General features: G+C 41.5%; 1 protein-coding gene and 2 long non-coding RNA genes across 5 annotated transcripts; 2 read left to right on the forward strand and 1 right to left on the reverse strand.

Annotated features, from left to right (window-relative positions):
* Nucleotides 1–3,237: 3,237 nt before the first annotated feature.
* LOC108556059 (uncharacterized) lies at nucleotides 3,238–8,965 on the forward strand. Of its 3 annotated transcripts, none has more exons than XR_001890798.1 (5): nucleotides 3,238–3,671; nucleotides 3,751–4,086; nucleotides 4,994–5,152; nucleotides 8,122–8,751; nucleotides 8,885–8,965. It is a non-coding gene; the product is annotated as an uncharacterized LOC108556059 (long non-coding RNA). The 3 variants fall into 3 exon arrangements; XR_001890797.1 differs by lacking the exon at nucleotides 8,885–8,965 and having other exon boundaries at nucleotides 3,242–3,671; nucleotides 8,122–8,435; nucleotides 8,555–8,882; XR_001890796.1 differs by lacking the exon at nucleotides 8,885–8,965 and having other exon boundaries at nucleotides 8,122–8,882.
* Nucleotides 5,131–13,650, reverse strand: LOC108556053 (uncharacterized). The gene is made up of 3 exons (XM_017911968.1): nucleotides 12,920–13,650; nucleotides 8,905–9,346; nucleotides 5,131–5,435 (listed from the first exon to the last, which is right to left on the reverse strand). The coding sequence occupies exons 1-3, from the start codon at nucleotides 13,637–13,639 to the stop codon at nucleotides 5,149–5,151; spliced, it is 1,449 nt and encodes a 482-aa protein (XP_017767457.1). The 5' UTR covers nucleotides 13,640–13,650; the 3' UTR covers nucleotides 5,131–5,148.
* LOC108556061 (uncharacterized) lies at nucleotides 9,209–11,154 on the forward strand. The gene is made up of 3 exons (XR_001890800.1): nucleotides 9,209–9,284; nucleotides 9,765–9,998; nucleotides 10,196–11,154. It is a non-coding gene; the product is annotated as an uncharacterized LOC108556061 (long non-coding RNA).
* Nucleotides 13,651–17,245: the final 3,595 nt, after the last annotated feature.

Genomic DNA, 17,245 nt, shown 5'->3' on the forward strand with positions numbered 1-17,245 from the left:
TTAGTACATTCAACGATAACTCGATGGCCTGATTAAGAAAGAACCCTCGATTACCTGGAATGCAATTTCTCTCCTTTCTTTCTTTTCTTTTTCTTTTCTCTTTTTATTAATGATTAAAAATTATGCATGATACGAACCAAAGGAAAACATACACATATATATTCAAAAATGTATGTCGTTACCAACACGTATTAATGAATGTGTCGTGTAATAATGGCTTCTTTGGTAGTAATCTACACGGTATAACGTACAGTGCTAAGAATACCCTGTTGTCCAGACTGATATAATTACAAGAAAGACAAAAGATCAAATCTGAAGTCTAACAATGCCGCGTAAATTGTGTCCTGATAGTCTCATAACTTTCGTTCACGTTATTCTAAACAATAATAAAGGAAACGATCTTTCGATATACATACATATATCGTTGAACCATGTGCAATAGATTCTGGCTTTTTCTTAAACAGACGATCGACGCTTAATATTTGACTACCATACACCGCTATATACAGTCTACTAATACGTATATCCATTATCTTTGCATTCGAAACGTATATAATCCCTAAGATTCGATTAATCCTAGCTAGGAAGCCAATTACTTTGAGTATCGTATTATATTTATACGACTTACTGCACAAATCAATACAGACTACTCGCACTGCATGTATCGTTTTATATAAAAAGAACTAGGAATTTATAGTCGTTATTCTTATGCGGTGACTTTGTGTGTTTGCTCTGTGTGTATATGTGTGTCTTTTTCCAATGCAATGTTTCGGCTTTTTATTCTTTTACCATCACTAAGTATATAGCTCGTCGAAAAAACAGATTTTCTATTTTATTTTTTTAATTTTTTTCTCTTTTTCTTTTTATAGTCGTATTTTCGCAGAGGGAGAATCAGTTTGGTAGTAGTATCTCACAATATTCGCCTAGTAACTATCGCATTTGCGTAGTTTTCTCGTCAGAACGACTCATTGGTAAAACATTATCGTTGATGGAAAAGAGAAAAAGGAAATGGAAAAGTAAAAAAGTATGAAGTCGGAAAGAAATGAGTAAAAATAAATGTTCGAAAGACGATACGCGATTAACCTTTGATATATCTTATCGGTATCGTGTCTTAAGAGACTTTTGATCGCGAGCAACGCACTCTATTTCACCGTGTATAAATGTAACCGTGCGCACTGGAACAAATACAACTTTTGCCGCTCTTTGAGTACAATGTATTGTCGTTGAAAACGGCGAACAGAAAAGTGGAACACAGCCTCCGTCATCCGCTAATGAAACATCCGATAACAATCTAATAACGATGTATCATGTTGAAATATTAATTAAAATCGGGATCGAAGAACGTAGGAAATTGTCACTCTTATGTAATAACGACGATAGTTACATTTTACACTGTGACATACTACTGGCATGATTCGCGCGGTAAAAATTAGTATACAACGGCTCCGTGTCTGAAACACTCTTTGGTTCGTCTCGATTCAAAGAGAGATAGTTTCATATAGGAAAACTTACTGCTAAAAATAAATCTACAAAAGTAATTGATTATTTTCTTCTTTTCTTTTTTCTTTTTTGTTCACCGACCGTGCGAGGACGGAAAGACATGTAAGGAATACGCGTAGAAAGAGAATCGAAAGGACATAGGAAGGCATTCACAGGCCTTCCTTTTCCCCCTTTGTGCAGCTTTGACGCACTTCTTCATTTTTCCAACTCTTTTCTCGATTTCCTATTTTTTCTTTTTTTTGTTTCTTTATTCCGCTGTCTCTTGTTTGTTCTTCCTCGTAAGTTCGTGTCGATTCTCGCTTCACCGGCCGTTGTGTGTCGTGACGCAAAAGGAAATTTATTCTGTTCATCAGCACTTCGGGTCGCATCGTCATGTAGACTTTGCACTTTCGGCGTACGACGTCGCGAGGAAAATGTATCTTTAAAATCTCATGTATCCGCTAAATTCCTCTGATAGCGTCACGATGTCTTCGAAGGAACGAAACGAGGATTTTATTGGTAATTAGTTATCGATGGTACCCTAGCCTAGTCTAGCCATGGTTGAAAGAGTCTCGTCTTGCAACTAAATCTCTATCGTCGACTATAAGAAATTACAGCGTTTTCTATTCGATACACGACGATTTAACGATACACTTTTCTGGCGACACGTAAAACTTTGAACGTTATTCGCTTATTGTGGGCTGGTGTGCTCGTGAGGTCAGTAGAATCTTTAGAAACCTTAGCTCCGGTCTGCGGACCTATCCTTTAAAAAATGAAGATACGCTTAGTATTGTATATATTTTGATTTGGTCGTTCGTTTATGTTATTAATCTCGTCGTGGTATCGATTTACTCTCGTTTTGAGCTAAACGCTTTGGTCTTGTGTTATCTATTTTTTTTTACTCTTTCTCATTTTTCGTTTCTTTTTTTTCTAGTTTTCTTTTTTCGTTTTACCATCTAACGTTCATCGCAGCAGTCTTCTTTAATTACACGATGCTCGAATCCAGGGACGCGAGACCTATCTATCTTCGCGATATAAATGCTCGTTTGCTAACTAAAACGTTCGTTTTACGTTAACAGAATAATCCTCTCTGTTCTAGAGAATTTTGGTACAGGTCATCTACCGTTTCTATCTACCGAGACTAACGAGATGCCTGTCAATTAACCCCCGACTTTTAAAAATATACCGGAAACTCGAATCTAATCGAGATTGCCAAAACGTCCAACTCTAATTCAATCAGCGAGTTCACGGAATGGATGTTGAATAGAAGAGTAGATCAATTTAACAAAAATAGAGATTCCTTAATGGGACTAAGATTAATGACACGCTAAATTCGATACCATCGACTTCTGTGTCTAATAGGAAGCAGAATCTGTTACCAGCAACTTCTATACTTGCCTATTTCCGTAACTCAAATGGTTGTCAGTTACATTGAAAATCTTCGAATAATAACGTCGAATTGTTCCAGTTATATGATATATTACAATCCCTAATCCGAGCAGACCTCTAAAAGGATACGAGGACGAGAAGGACGTGACGTAAAGCTATTCATACGTACTCTTTATAATTACAAACCGAATCGCTCGGAGTCTCTTTGATCGTGTACGACTTTATTGTTACGTTACTTTCTACCTGGTAAAATTAACGACACGCTATATAGTGTCCCTTAGATCTACGAAAATAAGTTTTCTCATCGGGCACGTAGAAAGCACCAGTACTCTGTATCCAGTCCGAATAAAAACGGGCAAAATAGCGGCATCCGACTCGCGATTTTTCTAAATGACTTATTTATTTCTCTCTTTCCTTTTTTATAGTGTGTATTTATGGTAAGACGGTTACGCCTGGTGCTTCTGGAGGACTTAAAAGGTATTCGCATCACGTGTCGACTATGAACTCCCGTAATAGGAAAATAAGACGACGATTCGTGCGCGTTGGGTAAACAAGTGGCGAAAACAAGTTTTTCATTTACCTAACGGATAGAGAGGAGAAGAAACACGCAGAGGATAGTGGGAAAATATTAACAGTTGTCAGTCCTCAACAATCTGGGATACCAAGTCTCAGCTTGGCGCCTTCCGCCTAGATTTGTTATTTTATCGATTAGGAGGGATGTCGAGCCTCGTGTTCACGTGGCCTCTCGTTTCGTTACGAAAGAAATGAAAACACCTAAAGAAAGATCTGGCGATACGACCTGTGTATGTATACACGTGTACACATAGTGATGTGCGCGATTTAAAAGTCAAGAAACAAGTTAGGACAAGTTGTGATATATAGGGAGGCAACTATTTTCCTCGATGTCCGTCGATTTCCCGGTAGAAGGAGATGTCGAGAGACGTGCCCATAAGAAGGAAAACGGGATGGAAGATCGATCTCTACCAGTGTGCAACTTGATCGAGAAGAGACTATCCGTTTTATATTCCCGTAAGAATATTACGAAACGGACAGCGGGAACGCTGCTTGAACAACGTACGACTTGAAAGACAAAAAGGAAAGAAGGAATTAAACAAGAATCTCCCTTCGGATTCGATGGAAATGCTGGAGACGGGTTTACACGAGAATCAATACCTCGAACGCGATATTCTTCGATACTCTATAATCCGAACTACCACGGTACGCATCATTTTTTCCTGTGAAACCACTGAGATTTGGTACACTCTCCTTGAACTGGAAAGAACTACATGTCTACTATCTTTATTATCTAATCACTGTAACTTTTCGTAATTAGAAAAATTTTCATTATACAGCGAGTTACAAAATTATTCGCTCAGTCGGTAAAACTGTAAAGATTAACGAAGTAACCAGACAAAGAAAGAATTTTTCAGACTTTAATGGATATATATTATTTACGGGTAAGAGTAACAAAATCATTAAAGAAAGCGAAAAGTTTTGACCTATAAGTGTAAGAAAACAAATTATAACTAATCTCTCACAAAGAGTGTAACTATTAGCAATTATAAATCAGAACTTTTCACTCTTTTTTCATGGTTCTGTTACACTTACCTGTAAATAATGTATATCCATTAAAAGAAGTCTGAAAAAGTCCTTCTTTATCTAGTTACTTCATTAACACTTTGACTGCCACGCACCTTTTATATGGCATTCTCAGGGGGCCACGATAAAATTTCCATTATTCTTACGATATAATACTGAGTTATCAAACAATATGGCGAAAATAAATAGTGCAAAATATTAATGTCTTCTATTCAAAGTTCTCTGTTTATTTACGTTGTTCAAATTTTCAAAAAATGGTCAGAATACAACAAATCTAAATTGAAAAAAATTAGAACACAGACTACCATGGTTCTATTGAAAAGACAAGCGTTGGTCACTGACGACCACCATGGCAGTCAACGTGTTTAATCTTTGTCGCATTATCGACTGGGTGAATAATTTTGTGACTTGTATATTTTATTCGAATAAACTATGATACGGGTCGGTATATCGGTTGTATCTCGTTTTTATATAAGAATCCGAAGGCTAATTCATGTTTTATCATATCGCTTTTTATTTGTTTCAGATAAAAAAGAAAATGTTTCTGCCGTTTTTATACGGCTATCGCGTGTATACAGAGCCACACATATACGGATAGGCTTACTTATACACGGTGATCTCGGCGGACCTATTGCTCCTGTAGAGGAGACGGTTCGACGTGTTTCGCCACCACTTCCATAGTCAGGTGCGCCTACTTTGACCACCGGCTGTTATACCCGTGCCCGGGCTGCCACCGTTCGACAGCCACAATCTCCTGTTGAACTCTCGCATCTCGTAGTTGTTGTTGCCATTGCTCTTCTCCCGGTTGCTGCAATTATGGTTCGCCGAGGTGGGCGTCGTTTCCTCGAGGATCAGTGCGCAATGACTGTTCGTGTCGCTGTCCGCGCCACCGTCCTGCAGGTTGTTCGCCAAGAGAGGGTGCCTTCCTGTGTTGCACTCGTCCGTTTGGATCAGCAACGATGCATTCCCTGAAATCCATTTTTTGTTCTTTTTAAATTATTTTTAAGATTAGTTTTAAAGTTAGTTTCGAGATAACAATTTAGAGTAAAAGTTTTGTGAGAGAGCTGAGATTAGGAAGAGTAGTCGCAGTTTTTGCCTCCACGGCTACCTTTTTCTCCTGCGGCTATCAAGCTTCCCTGTAATGGCTTTCTCGCTTTTAGGGAGAACCGCCATTACAGCGGCTTCTCAATTTTTTCGAGCAGTATATCGGATTAATGGTTTCTTTCTGAAGGATCGTTCGATATATTCTTCTTTGTTTTGTATTTAAAACTGTTGCTAAACAACGCTTTTCTCCCTTGGTCATTCTGATTCATCAGCTGTTCTGAATACCCATCGCGCTGTTATTTTCAATAACGTTCCACCTTTACATCACACCAACCGTGGCATTTGTAGTGGTATTAACGTTGAGGTTATCCAGGTATATCGCGTGCAATCAGTCCTTCTATTACTGTGTCCCCCTATCAGTCGACTGGATCGAGTTTATACATTCGAGTTGCGTTGATCGCACGCACCCATGCAGATAACTCTCGCAGATAGCTAAACCAATAATGGCACTTGAATCGCGAGGAGTTGTACAACCTTTGGGATTAATATAATAGCAGATAAGAAGGGGGATAATCGAAGAACTTTGGTAGCTCGTGGATATACCCTCCATCGATTGGAAGGATCCAGACTCGATGTTAACGGGAGATAACCGATTCGAAAATACGCCTCGGTTTTTCTCCCCCTTACTCAAGGCGAGGGGAAAAATAAGATCGGTATTTTTATGGTCGTTTAGGGTAAGGCAAATGTCACCGTCTTCCCTTTGATTTCCATGCAAACAGATTGGACGAACATTCCCCGCTGATGGGAAACTGATATCACCTTTTTCTGGCCCGTTAAAAGGAGACTTCGGTAGTTTCGCATCCTGATTCGTCCGTTTCGAGATCAATTCTCGTATTCTTGGCTGTTCTTTAAAAATTGATCGACCACCAATTACGGACAGGCGTATAAAATTATTTTTAGCTGCACGTGTTTCGAGGATGCAGCGTGCACGCGTTACGGATTCTCTGCCTGACCGTTTCAAGGACCTGGGAAAATTGTTAAAGGCTACAAAGTTTATCCAACGAAGTTGCTTCGTCAATCGAGCAGTCTGCGAGAATAATTATTCGTCTAGGTAGAGGCTCCAACCGAAAATTCATCCTTGTCTATGGAATTGAAAAACGACAGAGAAAACGTTCTCCTTCTTTTCTTTTCCTTTTTTCCTTTTTCCATTGTCGAGGAAATTATCGTAAAGGATTCCTCTTTATCGTGGATAAAAGACGCTTCGAGAAAGGGCAGACAAATGATCAGTTCTAGAAAAGGCGACAGCTGACGCGATCTCAAAGAAACATTCTTCATCCTGTCTCTTCAGCAGCCAGCAATGATCGAGAGATCTCGGAGACACTGCCCGAGGGTTTCAGTTTGCGAAACTGAGGTTCCCTTGAAACTTCGCGGACATAACGATATACGCTATCAACGTTTTAACATCTGCAGAAGAATCCACACAGAGGAAATCGATACAATCTCCTCATCGGTGGTTTAAACAAATCGGATAGATGGTCTGCGTTGATAAAAATGTGACGACAATGGTAGACGTTGAGCAGAATCACTTTTCACGTCATGATCAGCGCGATATGAGCGTTCTTCTTATCGTTCGACGATGTGACCTTTGACTGAAACCTACACACGGTTGCACGGGCCTAGCTTCCAAGTTTAAATCCGCTTCATCGTTGGTGTAATTACGGGACGGGTACGAGCAGGGTGCTAAATACTTATTATACTCGAGCACGCAATGCCCTAGTTCTTCTACACCGATCCCGAACGTGCAGAATCAACGTGTACGTGTAGGGTGTATTACTTAAATGACTAGTCCCGACCAAGATCGCCGGTTCAACATAGAATTATGCATTTGCCTGTGAAACGAGCCCGACGTGTTCCCACTTTCGTTCCGTGCCCGGTTTAATGCACGCGGCTCTTCCATGTCGTTAACCCCTTTATCGTCCATGCCAATTATTTTTCGAGCAATCCTGTTCTACCCTTCGACTTCTTCGTTAACTTTCTGATCAACGAATTCGATATTGTTATCGGTTTCCTCTAATTTTTCCCCGAATTTTCGGCTGGAAATTGGAGCAACGAATATTCTCGTCGCTCGCCATGTTTGAAATATAGATCTCTAGAGGATCAGTTACGATATGAGGATTGCAACTCGCGTGTCTCAATTGTAACGATGATACGCTACCACGATGTATCTCCTGTAACCTGTAAATATATTTATTCGCCGCAGAAATCGCATGTCCGGGGAACAATCGACGCAATCTAAATTTTCTAGCGAGCCCTGAACTACTTTTATCTTCCGCGAATCTCGTTAACCGGGTATAGTTCCGGTCAGCTTCGCGGTATATTGTTCGGTCTCTTGCCAGGAACTCTCGGAGGTTTCGTTTCGTGCTATTCACGAGCTTCGTTCTCGATTTCTGCTCGCGTATAGGAAGTATGCCGAAGATAATAAGCGTGGATAATAAGGATGAAGGATTCGTAAAAAGATTCCTCTCGTTCCAAATTCCCGGTTGCCCCATTACGCGACATTGGTGAACCGTGTTCGGTTAACTTCATGCTTATCCAATTACCTCTCGTTAGGTTTTCGCTGTTAATCCGATCTTTTCGGCACGCCCCTGCGTCGTTTAAACCGTGTAAGTGCTACTGACTGCGAAGCCAGCCAACTGCGAGAAGTCGACGCAGAAACGAAAAAAGGTAAAGAAAAGGGTGCAGGAGGATTCGTGGACGACCTTAATAAACGTTAAGAACGATCCACGCGATTGGTAAACGTTGAAACGTCTGTTCCACGTAGGACACTGGAAAGCCTGCTAATGGCCAAGTTGTATAAGAGTCGAGGAAAGCTACATTTCCCCCCGTGAATTTCCCCAGGAGTGGAAAACTCCGTGAAAAGTTTGGTGAGGCAACCCTCGTGCAATCGTTGCCACGTTTACGTGGATCGCGTTTCTTTGTTCTTCGCTTGCTCGATACCATACAGCGATGTAATCTTACACAATCCTTCAATTTTCATTTACAGTTTCAACTTCGATCCGTGGCTTCGTTGGCGCAACAATACAAAGAACTCGAATCCTCGAGAGTAATTACTGGTACGAGACTTTTTCACGCGAGCTTCTCTATAGATGCCGATGGAAAATCGCTCCGTAGGGGTTCGTTGCAGAAGTTTGTAAAATAGGGACGAAGAAAGCGCAAAATTTTCAAGTGCTACGCGTTCAGGTTCGATCTATAGATACGTACTTACTGTTCTCTGTTTGAATAGCCTATGCGACTACAATGATGACCCACCTTTATTCTAGCTTTTTATTTCACTCATAAGATTCTCATACTTTTTCTATCTCTTAATCTAAAGTCAGATTCTACGTAACTCACCGGAAGGAGTAACAGCGTTAGGTAAAGTCGTGCGTCGTACGATGCTTCCGTTGTTCGTCGCTTCCGGTATCACTTGCGAGAAGGGTGGTTGGGCAAGGGTGGTTGCCGGCGGTGGGGGCTCTCGAAGCAGACGTATCTTCTGTATCATTTCCCTTATCTCGTAGCGCAGTATCCCCAGGAAACATAATTTGGCAAACGCGATCACGCAGAAACCCAATACGAACAGCAGATCCGCGGTTTTCCGTAGCCATCGTACCAGCGATTCCTCGCAGCCTTTCGCGTATGGTTGTTGACAGGTATCGCTGACATTGCCGGTGGGTCCGCAACAGGTCTGCGGCCATCGGGCACCGAAATCCCTGGGACCGGTCACGCCACAGCAGGTAAACTCTTTTTGCAAACGGTCCCACTGTTCGCTGAATCGTAGATCCTTGCCGTACTCCATCTGCGATGAAAAATCTCTGTTTGAATTTCTCTAACGATTCTGTTAATGTTAAACTCGCGTGTTTGTTTGTACGCGGCAGCGTGAACGACGTGAACTAGGAAGTTCTCGGTTTCCCTCGAAACATCATCGATTCAGGATGAACGATGTTTGACGGGGCTAAATTTACGCACCGTTCGCCGAAAGGGACCGGCTGCGGATATTTTTACGTCGATATTTTTAAGTCTGGTTTCGATATCGAACGGGTATTTACAAGTTGGAAGATAGACTTTGGTGCCAAGTATGAAGTCCAGGAAACGATTAAATTACCATCGTGGAATTTTTATTGGATTCCTTTGGAAGAATTCAAATCGAGCAAGGATTCACGATGGTACCTGTAGCTGGGTATCAATTAGTATAACACGATGTGTCCTTTCCGTAGGTATTCGAGTGCGAGAGATAGAGAGGAATATTCGATAATGGATTTTCGAAGAAAAAGGAAATTTTGGAAGAACGAAAAAGATGATACAAGGCGACCCGATGGTTCTATGCATCCAGGTCGATTATCTGAGGTTACGCACATTTTCCGTCGATTATGCGATCGACCTAGATAAGAACGGGGCTAAGAATAATGACTGCGGATACGAATACAGAAACGAGGTGAAACGGATGAAAGGTTAGAATTGTTAGTAATCCCCGTGACACTGATTTTTCATCGCGGCGAGTAACGAGGCGCCAGTAAACTAGTTCACTGTTTCTTAATTAGCTACACAAGCCGGCTCGTTCTCAAATATTTCCAAACCCACGTTGAATTCAATGGAACAGAGAAGGAAATATCTTCTCGAATTTTCACTCGTTCGCTGATTCTTTCAGAAAAATTACTTTCCCGGCGATATCGAGGAAATAGTACCATTAAAATTTTTAAATAAATGGAAGAAGAGGATTTTTCAAGATGTCTGAATAGCATGTGCACCATCGCAATAATATATCAACGTTAACGTTGATACAAAATTTTAAACGGTTTATTATCTCTTTTAAAGTTACTTGAAGTTTCGTCTTGTTTCCGTTGAATAAATAGAAATGATGTCACTGCGATTAAAATTCGCAATCGGTAATGAAGAATTCAGTGGAAATAAACGCATTTGCGGAAAGTAAAAGTGTTCGCAAGGAATCGATTCGTTCAAAGTCTTGGTCCACCAAGTCATTAGCCTTTTTCGTTGCAAGCTCATCGAAAATGTTAATTTGTTCTTTATTCGCTCCACCAAGTATCTACTTCAGTTCTCTTCAGAATGGCGGACCAAGTTAATTGATTTTAAATTAAAAGTCCGTTTTAGAATTAAAGTTCGGTCGTTGCTTCTCCCAGCGTTTCAGCTTTGTACACGATTTAATGTCAAGTGTTAAAAGAGAAAGAAGCTTCGTGTTGTAAAGTTTACCAGGAAATGCGTAAATATCAGTGCACGAGTTTATAAATTATTGAACGATTCTACGTCGACTATTATATAAATAATATTCGTATCGTGCCACAAAACATATATGTACCTTTGCTCGACAAGTCAGGAATGAATGTGTCATTTAAATCACAGTGGAAATATAAATGCAAAATATTGTAATGACATGTGCGTAATTAAAGAAACCGAAGACACTATAAGAGCATATAAAATCTAAGTCGCTTTAACATTTGCTTGAACCTACACTCCGACCATAATCCGCCGATATCTAACGACTGACATTATATCCTATTCCTCTTACAGAGGAGATTAAATCGATTTTTTGGTCACCGGTGTATATTTTTTATGTTTATCGATTAAACGGTACCGGGAATAGCGTTTCGAGCGGGCACGCGCTATGTTTGAAGTAAAAGCCCGAAGATCGAGTAAAATATCGTCAACGCAACGAAAATGCGGATTCAATGAAGTTTGGGAACTCTTAACAGCACAGGAATGAAAAAGTACGATATTTATTGGCCAAGTCAGACATCATCCTATTTATGATTCAGCGACAATTTTTCTGCCAACACCGAGAGTGTTTGGACTCGGTCCCGACTTCGACACCGGGTACCCTGTCCTTTTCACTGGTCGATACTTCATTGAATGTCACGTAGAAGTGATAAGGGGTGCCACGCCTCCGCCATTCTTCGTTGCTTCCTCGAGCTCCTCGGAACCACGGAAACCGAGTCCTCTGCTCCTTTTTGCACCACTTATGGCTCCGCCTTAATACGATTCCACGTCGAATTCCGGACAAAAATTATCCTCGTACGTCCGTCGATACGACAATTCGAAGAAGATACTTTCGGTCGAAGAGGAGTCGAGGGCGGAGAGGCGCGAAGCCTCTAACTTCCCGAGTGAAAGTTTGATCGAACCAACAGAGACGCTTTAAATTATTCGAACGAGCAGGTATGAATGCTAAGACACGCGGTATATCGCGAACTTCGACAATTTCCCGACCACCTGGGTAGCTTTTCTTATGTCTATCGTTCCTCTTTCCACCCCGCCTGCGTTTTCACCCGTTTTCGTTCAAGCCGAGAAAGAACGAAGTGGTTTGGGTCAGGTTTGATTTACTCCCTCGTAAGAAATCCATCGACAGAGCTCTTGATCGCGATATTACCGATTCTCTTATCGCGAAAACGAGCCACTTATTCCTCGCTTAACGACAACGTTCCCCTCGACATGCGTATAATAGCCTCCTCGTTCATCGAGCATAAAGCTCCGCGATTTAGTCGTACGTTCCTCGAGATCCGTCTCTTTCTTTGATACGATCAGCAACTGGAAACTCGAGGAACGTTTCAAAAGGATCTGTCTGCACGATCAAACCCCGGCTCTATCTTGCACTAATTTCCCACGTGCAATCTATGTAACGACACGCATGTTCCCCGAATAAAATGATGTGTATCACGATCCGATGTATTTCATTCTCGATAAATTACACGATAAATTACGAGCAAATGGCCGAATAAAATTCGTCGAAGATGTGTCCACGATCGATCTGGCCGGCGATTTCGTGTAACAGAAAAGAGGAGAGATTTATCGTTGTCGGGGATTGGAATCTGATTTGCAGCCTCATCTCGTACCTCGGATATAAAGTTTCCGCATTGGAAAGACCTTCTGAGCCTTGACGTTCAACTTTTTCTACCTGCCACGCGGCTACCTTGAGAGCCAAAAGTGAAGTTCGCTCGTGTAAGGCGCCCTGACAAAGTCGTATCGAATCGAAGTTTATTTATAACAAAGATTCATATAGAAGGAGAATCTTAACGAACTACGAATTCTACAGGAGGTTTGTCTAGATTCTACACCTGTGAGATTAAATATCAGCGAAAGTAAGAAAAGAGAAAATCTAATGGCCGAATCCCTGAACCAGGACTAGGATTTCAATCCCGGGATAATACGAGTTCCAACCAGTACAGGATGACGCAAAGGTAACGAAACGTAAATTTAATAAAGTCTACGAACAAAAAGTTATTCGTAAATACTATAGAATACTGTTGCAGATCCTGTTATACCTGATCATACCTCCAAGCATGGAACAAAGCATCTACTCTGTGGACGAAAAATCACAGAAAAAAGGATGAAGAAAGAACGAATAGAGAATAAAAATACTGACCTGCAATCGTTGTCTGAGAGTGGGCCTGAGTTCGGCGCGCATCCTCTCAAACCGGAAGACCCAGGCGACTCCGATCACGGCGTCGCCGAAGAGAAGCGCCAGAAGCAGAACCCAGTAGGCGTTTAGGAGTCTCGCGCTCAATCTCCTCGCCGCTATACAACCCAACAATTGCACCAAGCCTAATTGCGTGGCCAATGCTAAATAAGCGTAAAGAGCTGTAGGGTCGAATGCACGGGGCACCCCTGGCACCAGGTACCGACGTGGATCACCGGTGAATAAAAGTGTTCGTGAGACCGCGGCGGCGAAGCCAAGCGCGCTACCGAGCAGTACCAAGTTACAGGTGTAGATCCAGAGCCGGTAATATCGCATCGCGACGTCCTGGCCACAGTCGGCGCGTCTTTGGGACGTCACCGACGCCGCCGCCTCGTCGGCGACGTACGAACGATTACTGTCTCTTCTGTTAACTCCTTTGAGTATGTCCTCGTTATTGTTATTATTATTATTGTTGTTATTATTGTTGTTGTTATTGTTGTTAATGTTGTTGTTGTTGTTATTGTTGTTAGTTGTCGTCGTGGTAGTGATGTCTATGGAGTGTCGATGTTCCTGACTGCCGTCGAGCAGGAATAAGAAAGGCGGCTTCGCACTGCAGTCCTTGTTCGCTGTCTTTTGGTTGTGCGTCGACTGCAGGGTGACTGAACGTGGCAGCAGCATCACCATCATACTATCGTGCCTCCCTGGTACGCGTGTCCTCGTCGTTAAGGATTATACCGTCCGGATAGAGAATGGAAGCGGGAGGGTGTGTGTTTATTGAGACCGGGGGAGCCTCCTCCGTGGAGGTAGACGAGAAATGTGCAGTGAGAAACGGCGTCTGTCACGCGAGCCACATTATACACCCCGACAGGAGTCGTCTGTTTATTGCGGCTTCTCGGCCAACCGGTCTTGCGCTGTTCCTTGTTCCTTCCCTTGTGTTTCTTGTACTTCCTACGTCTACTTCTACTTCTACTTCTTCTTCTACTTCTTCTTTTTTTTTCTTCTCTTCCCCTTTTCTCTTTCGTGTCCTCTATAATCACGTTGTTAACGATCCCTATACCGAGAGAAATTGAAAGATATTATGATAACGATGATGAAGACGTCAATAGCGAAAACTGATCGCTCGCTGTAAAAATAAGCCTCTGATCGAATGGCTCATGGTGTGTATACAGGCCTCGAACATGCTTGCATGGCTCGATAGTTTACAGCGAGCAGTCTGTGTTCACTGCGTTAAGGGGATTGTGTCGCCTCTGTGTTAATAGATTGATTAGGACCGATTTGATTAGGGATTACAATGTCCGGACCGACCGCCTGACCAATTGTCTGTCTGACTAATGCGCTCCATAGTTACTGTCCGACTGGAACAATGAATTACTACTTCCATTGTATTATTTTTCAATCTCCTCGAATTCTATCTTAATAAAGCTTATGTATCTCGGTCCTTTCGATTCTACCGACTTTAATCATCGTTATTATTCTATTTTTATTACGCAAAATGGTAAATGAATATAGACGTCGCGTTATTAACTCTTACTGCAAATTCGTAAAAAATTGCACACGGTTGAAAGTCACGTTGTTTCTTTACAAATTAAATTGGAATATGTTATCGTAGGTCTCTTTGGAGGACGTGTAAGCTAAGACAGACAAGGAACTCCTGTGTCTACCCAAAATTGATGGCGCTCGTTAGCGTGGTACCATCCGAGGTAAACGATCGAAACAGAAACCGATCGAGTGTCGCCAAAACGGTTTGGTCTTTTGTTCCGCTGTGGTAACAATACGCGCCCCACGCCACAGATTCGTGTCAACGATGTAAAGCAATAAAGTTCCCGATAGGGAACGATTTATCTTGCGGAATATCGGACACCAAAGCGTCACAGTTCCGTTGGCTTTCTCTCTTTCTCTGTCAGGAAACGAGGGTAGACGTCGAAAATTGATAAAAATATCGGTCTAAAGCGAATGAAATGTGCATCAATAAAGTCACGGCAAAGGGAGGCAATAAAGTTCACCGATATAAACCTGGCGTGGATATTAGAGGCACGAAATGAAGAAATTAATCCTGAAGTTGTCGAGACATCTGGATAGCGGAATTGGGCTACCAGGGTGCACGTATTTTTCAGAATAACCGGTTACTTTTTCTGCCAACGTTTAAAAGAAATTTAGAAAGTATGTAAAATCTTTTAATATTCGTGAAGAAGAAAATGGAGTTTATATAATCAACATATGGGTACTTTTATATCGTTATTCTTCGTAAATGAAGAAAAGAAAATGGTGTATCATAGAGATGCGAAAGAAGAAAAAGCTAAACTCAGTTACCATGTTCAACCCTTTACATTCCACTGATGCCATTATAGAGGCATTATTAATCCTCAATTTATTATTGGGCTGCGTTTTCACCGGTGGAGATGAAAGAAGAGAGTAAGATTACTTTATTAAGAAACTCACAAACATTTTTAATCTTTTTTCTTTGCTTAGCAATATTTTTTAATTTCGAAATGTTTTCCATTCCAGAATTGTGTTTGTAATCGCTGATCGACGGAATTAAAAAATTCTTGGACTGTAATGGATTAAGTTTAATGCAGCGAGAGATTTCTCAAAGCCACCGACTGTATCACGATTTTATCGAAGAACTTTTAGCTCTCCAAGCTTCGAAAGATGTCTTTGCTCGATGTGACGAAGGACACGCACAGCACCACGTTATCTGATGCACAGAAAGCGTCACACAGATAGAGTAGAGAGTAATTATTAGCCTTCGTCGTGATAGATCAAGTTGAAACAACATTGTACGCCGCGAAACGGCACGAACGGGTCACTAGCGTGTGTCTCGCTAAATTGTATTTCTTTCTGACAGTTCTAGCGTGCAATAGGCAATTCTATTATCGATCTCCCTTAGGCGGCCAGTCATGTTGCGTCGTGTTCCCTTCGTGGGCAAGAAAGAAACGAACGATAACGAAATGAACGAAACGAAACGGCGCACGAAGAGGAAAAGTAAACATGCTAGTACGAAAAACATCGCCAATGAAAATTTCAAACGAAAGGTATTCTGTATATGCACCGGTCGTCGCTAGAATCTGAAAACTACGTTGAAATTATACATCGTTTTTCATGTTTGAAAAACGAAAAGATCCTATCCCATATAGCAGTCTTATCAAATAGGATTCGTACTAATTCGATTTATTGTTACAGATTATGTTTAAACAGACTCGTGAAAATCCCTATCCACAGTAGAAAGTTTTCTGTCATCCATACAGACTCTTCTTCAACGTCTAATAAGTGGATCCATCGCACGGCAGAGAAATATGACGCAGAGCCAGGAATTTTTCAAAGTCACCAGAGGGATAATACCGTCAGATAGATTGGAGACGCAGCTACCATCCACCGGTTATTTTTAACAAAAATCATATCAGCAGTAGCATCAGGGATCGCGTTTCTTATTAGTCGGCTTACGTCACACCGAGTTAGTTTTCGTTCGGTTCAAATTAAAGGGAATGATGGTCGCTCACGCGAGAAGGTGGATGAAGGTACATCGAAGCGTAATGAACGTATTTTTATAAAGTACACAACGCACAAATAGACGAGAGAAGCGACCGTGGGACGAAATGTCGCGGCTCGATCATCGTCGTGAAACGAATTCATATCAACAAGGTATTTATAGCAACGGGTATGACATATAAGGGATGACATTTAGAACCGACGGAATCCAGTTAAATGTTCCACGTGTATTGACGATGTTGCTGGATGATCGACCCTTCGTTACCTCCAACGCTGATAGCTTCTTTCCGCCGGCAATCCTCCACGGAAGCATTCATCGGTCTATTGCTCCCCGACCCGAAAACTCGCTGATGGTAAATACGCGCAAGGTGTCTATTCCGTTAATGAGAATTTTGCTTTGAATCGTATCGATTCCCAGAGCCGCATATGAATTGCAAATGCCAATGAATGGATACGGAAAAGGAAAGTGGATGTTTGAAATACACGCATGGATTGTGTATGGCGTGAATGTGAAACAGTTTGCATTTAAGTTTGTTTTATAGGAGACGTCAAAGGGAGTTGGCTATTTTATTATTCGAACATGAAGCGGAAAATCCAAGTCACGTGCCTTCATCCGATCGCTGACAGAAGAATATGCTTGGAACACGACCTAAATGCTTCTCACCGCTTCCATTTACTTACTTCAGTTCGTTTGGTATCGTATTTGGACCTTTTGTTTCTCCCTTGCATTGCAAGTTTCGTTATTGTTTCAGCATTTCGACGAATTTTATTTAAAGCTTATTCGTCATAATTTTGCATTGCAATTAC

This window comes from Eufriesea mexicana, unplaced genomic scaffold, assembly GCF_001483705.2.
Source record: "Eufriesea mexicana isolate 0111107269 unplaced genomic scaffold, ASM148370v2 scaffold294, whole genome shotgun sequence".
Classification (NCBI taxonomy): Eukaryota; Metazoa; Arthropoda; class Insecta; order Hymenoptera; family Apidae; genus Eufriesea; species Eufriesea mexicana.

What these genes read in the sequence shown, in the direction of transcription:
- LOC108556053 (XM_017911968.1), bottom strand. Translation starts at nt 13,639, where the DNA reads ATGATGGTGATGCTGCTGCCACGTTCAGTCACCCTGCAGTCGACGCAC. An exon ending in CTCTCAGACAACGATTGCAG is followed by an intron (nt 9,347 to 12,919) that starts GTCAGTATTTTT and finishes TTTTCATCGCAG; the next exon opens with ATGGAGTACGGCAAGGATCT. An exon ending in TAACGCTGTTACTCCTTCCG is followed by an intron (nt 5,436 to 8,904) that starts GTGAGTTACGTA and finishes AATGGATTTCAG; the next exon opens with GGAATGCATCGTTGCTGATC.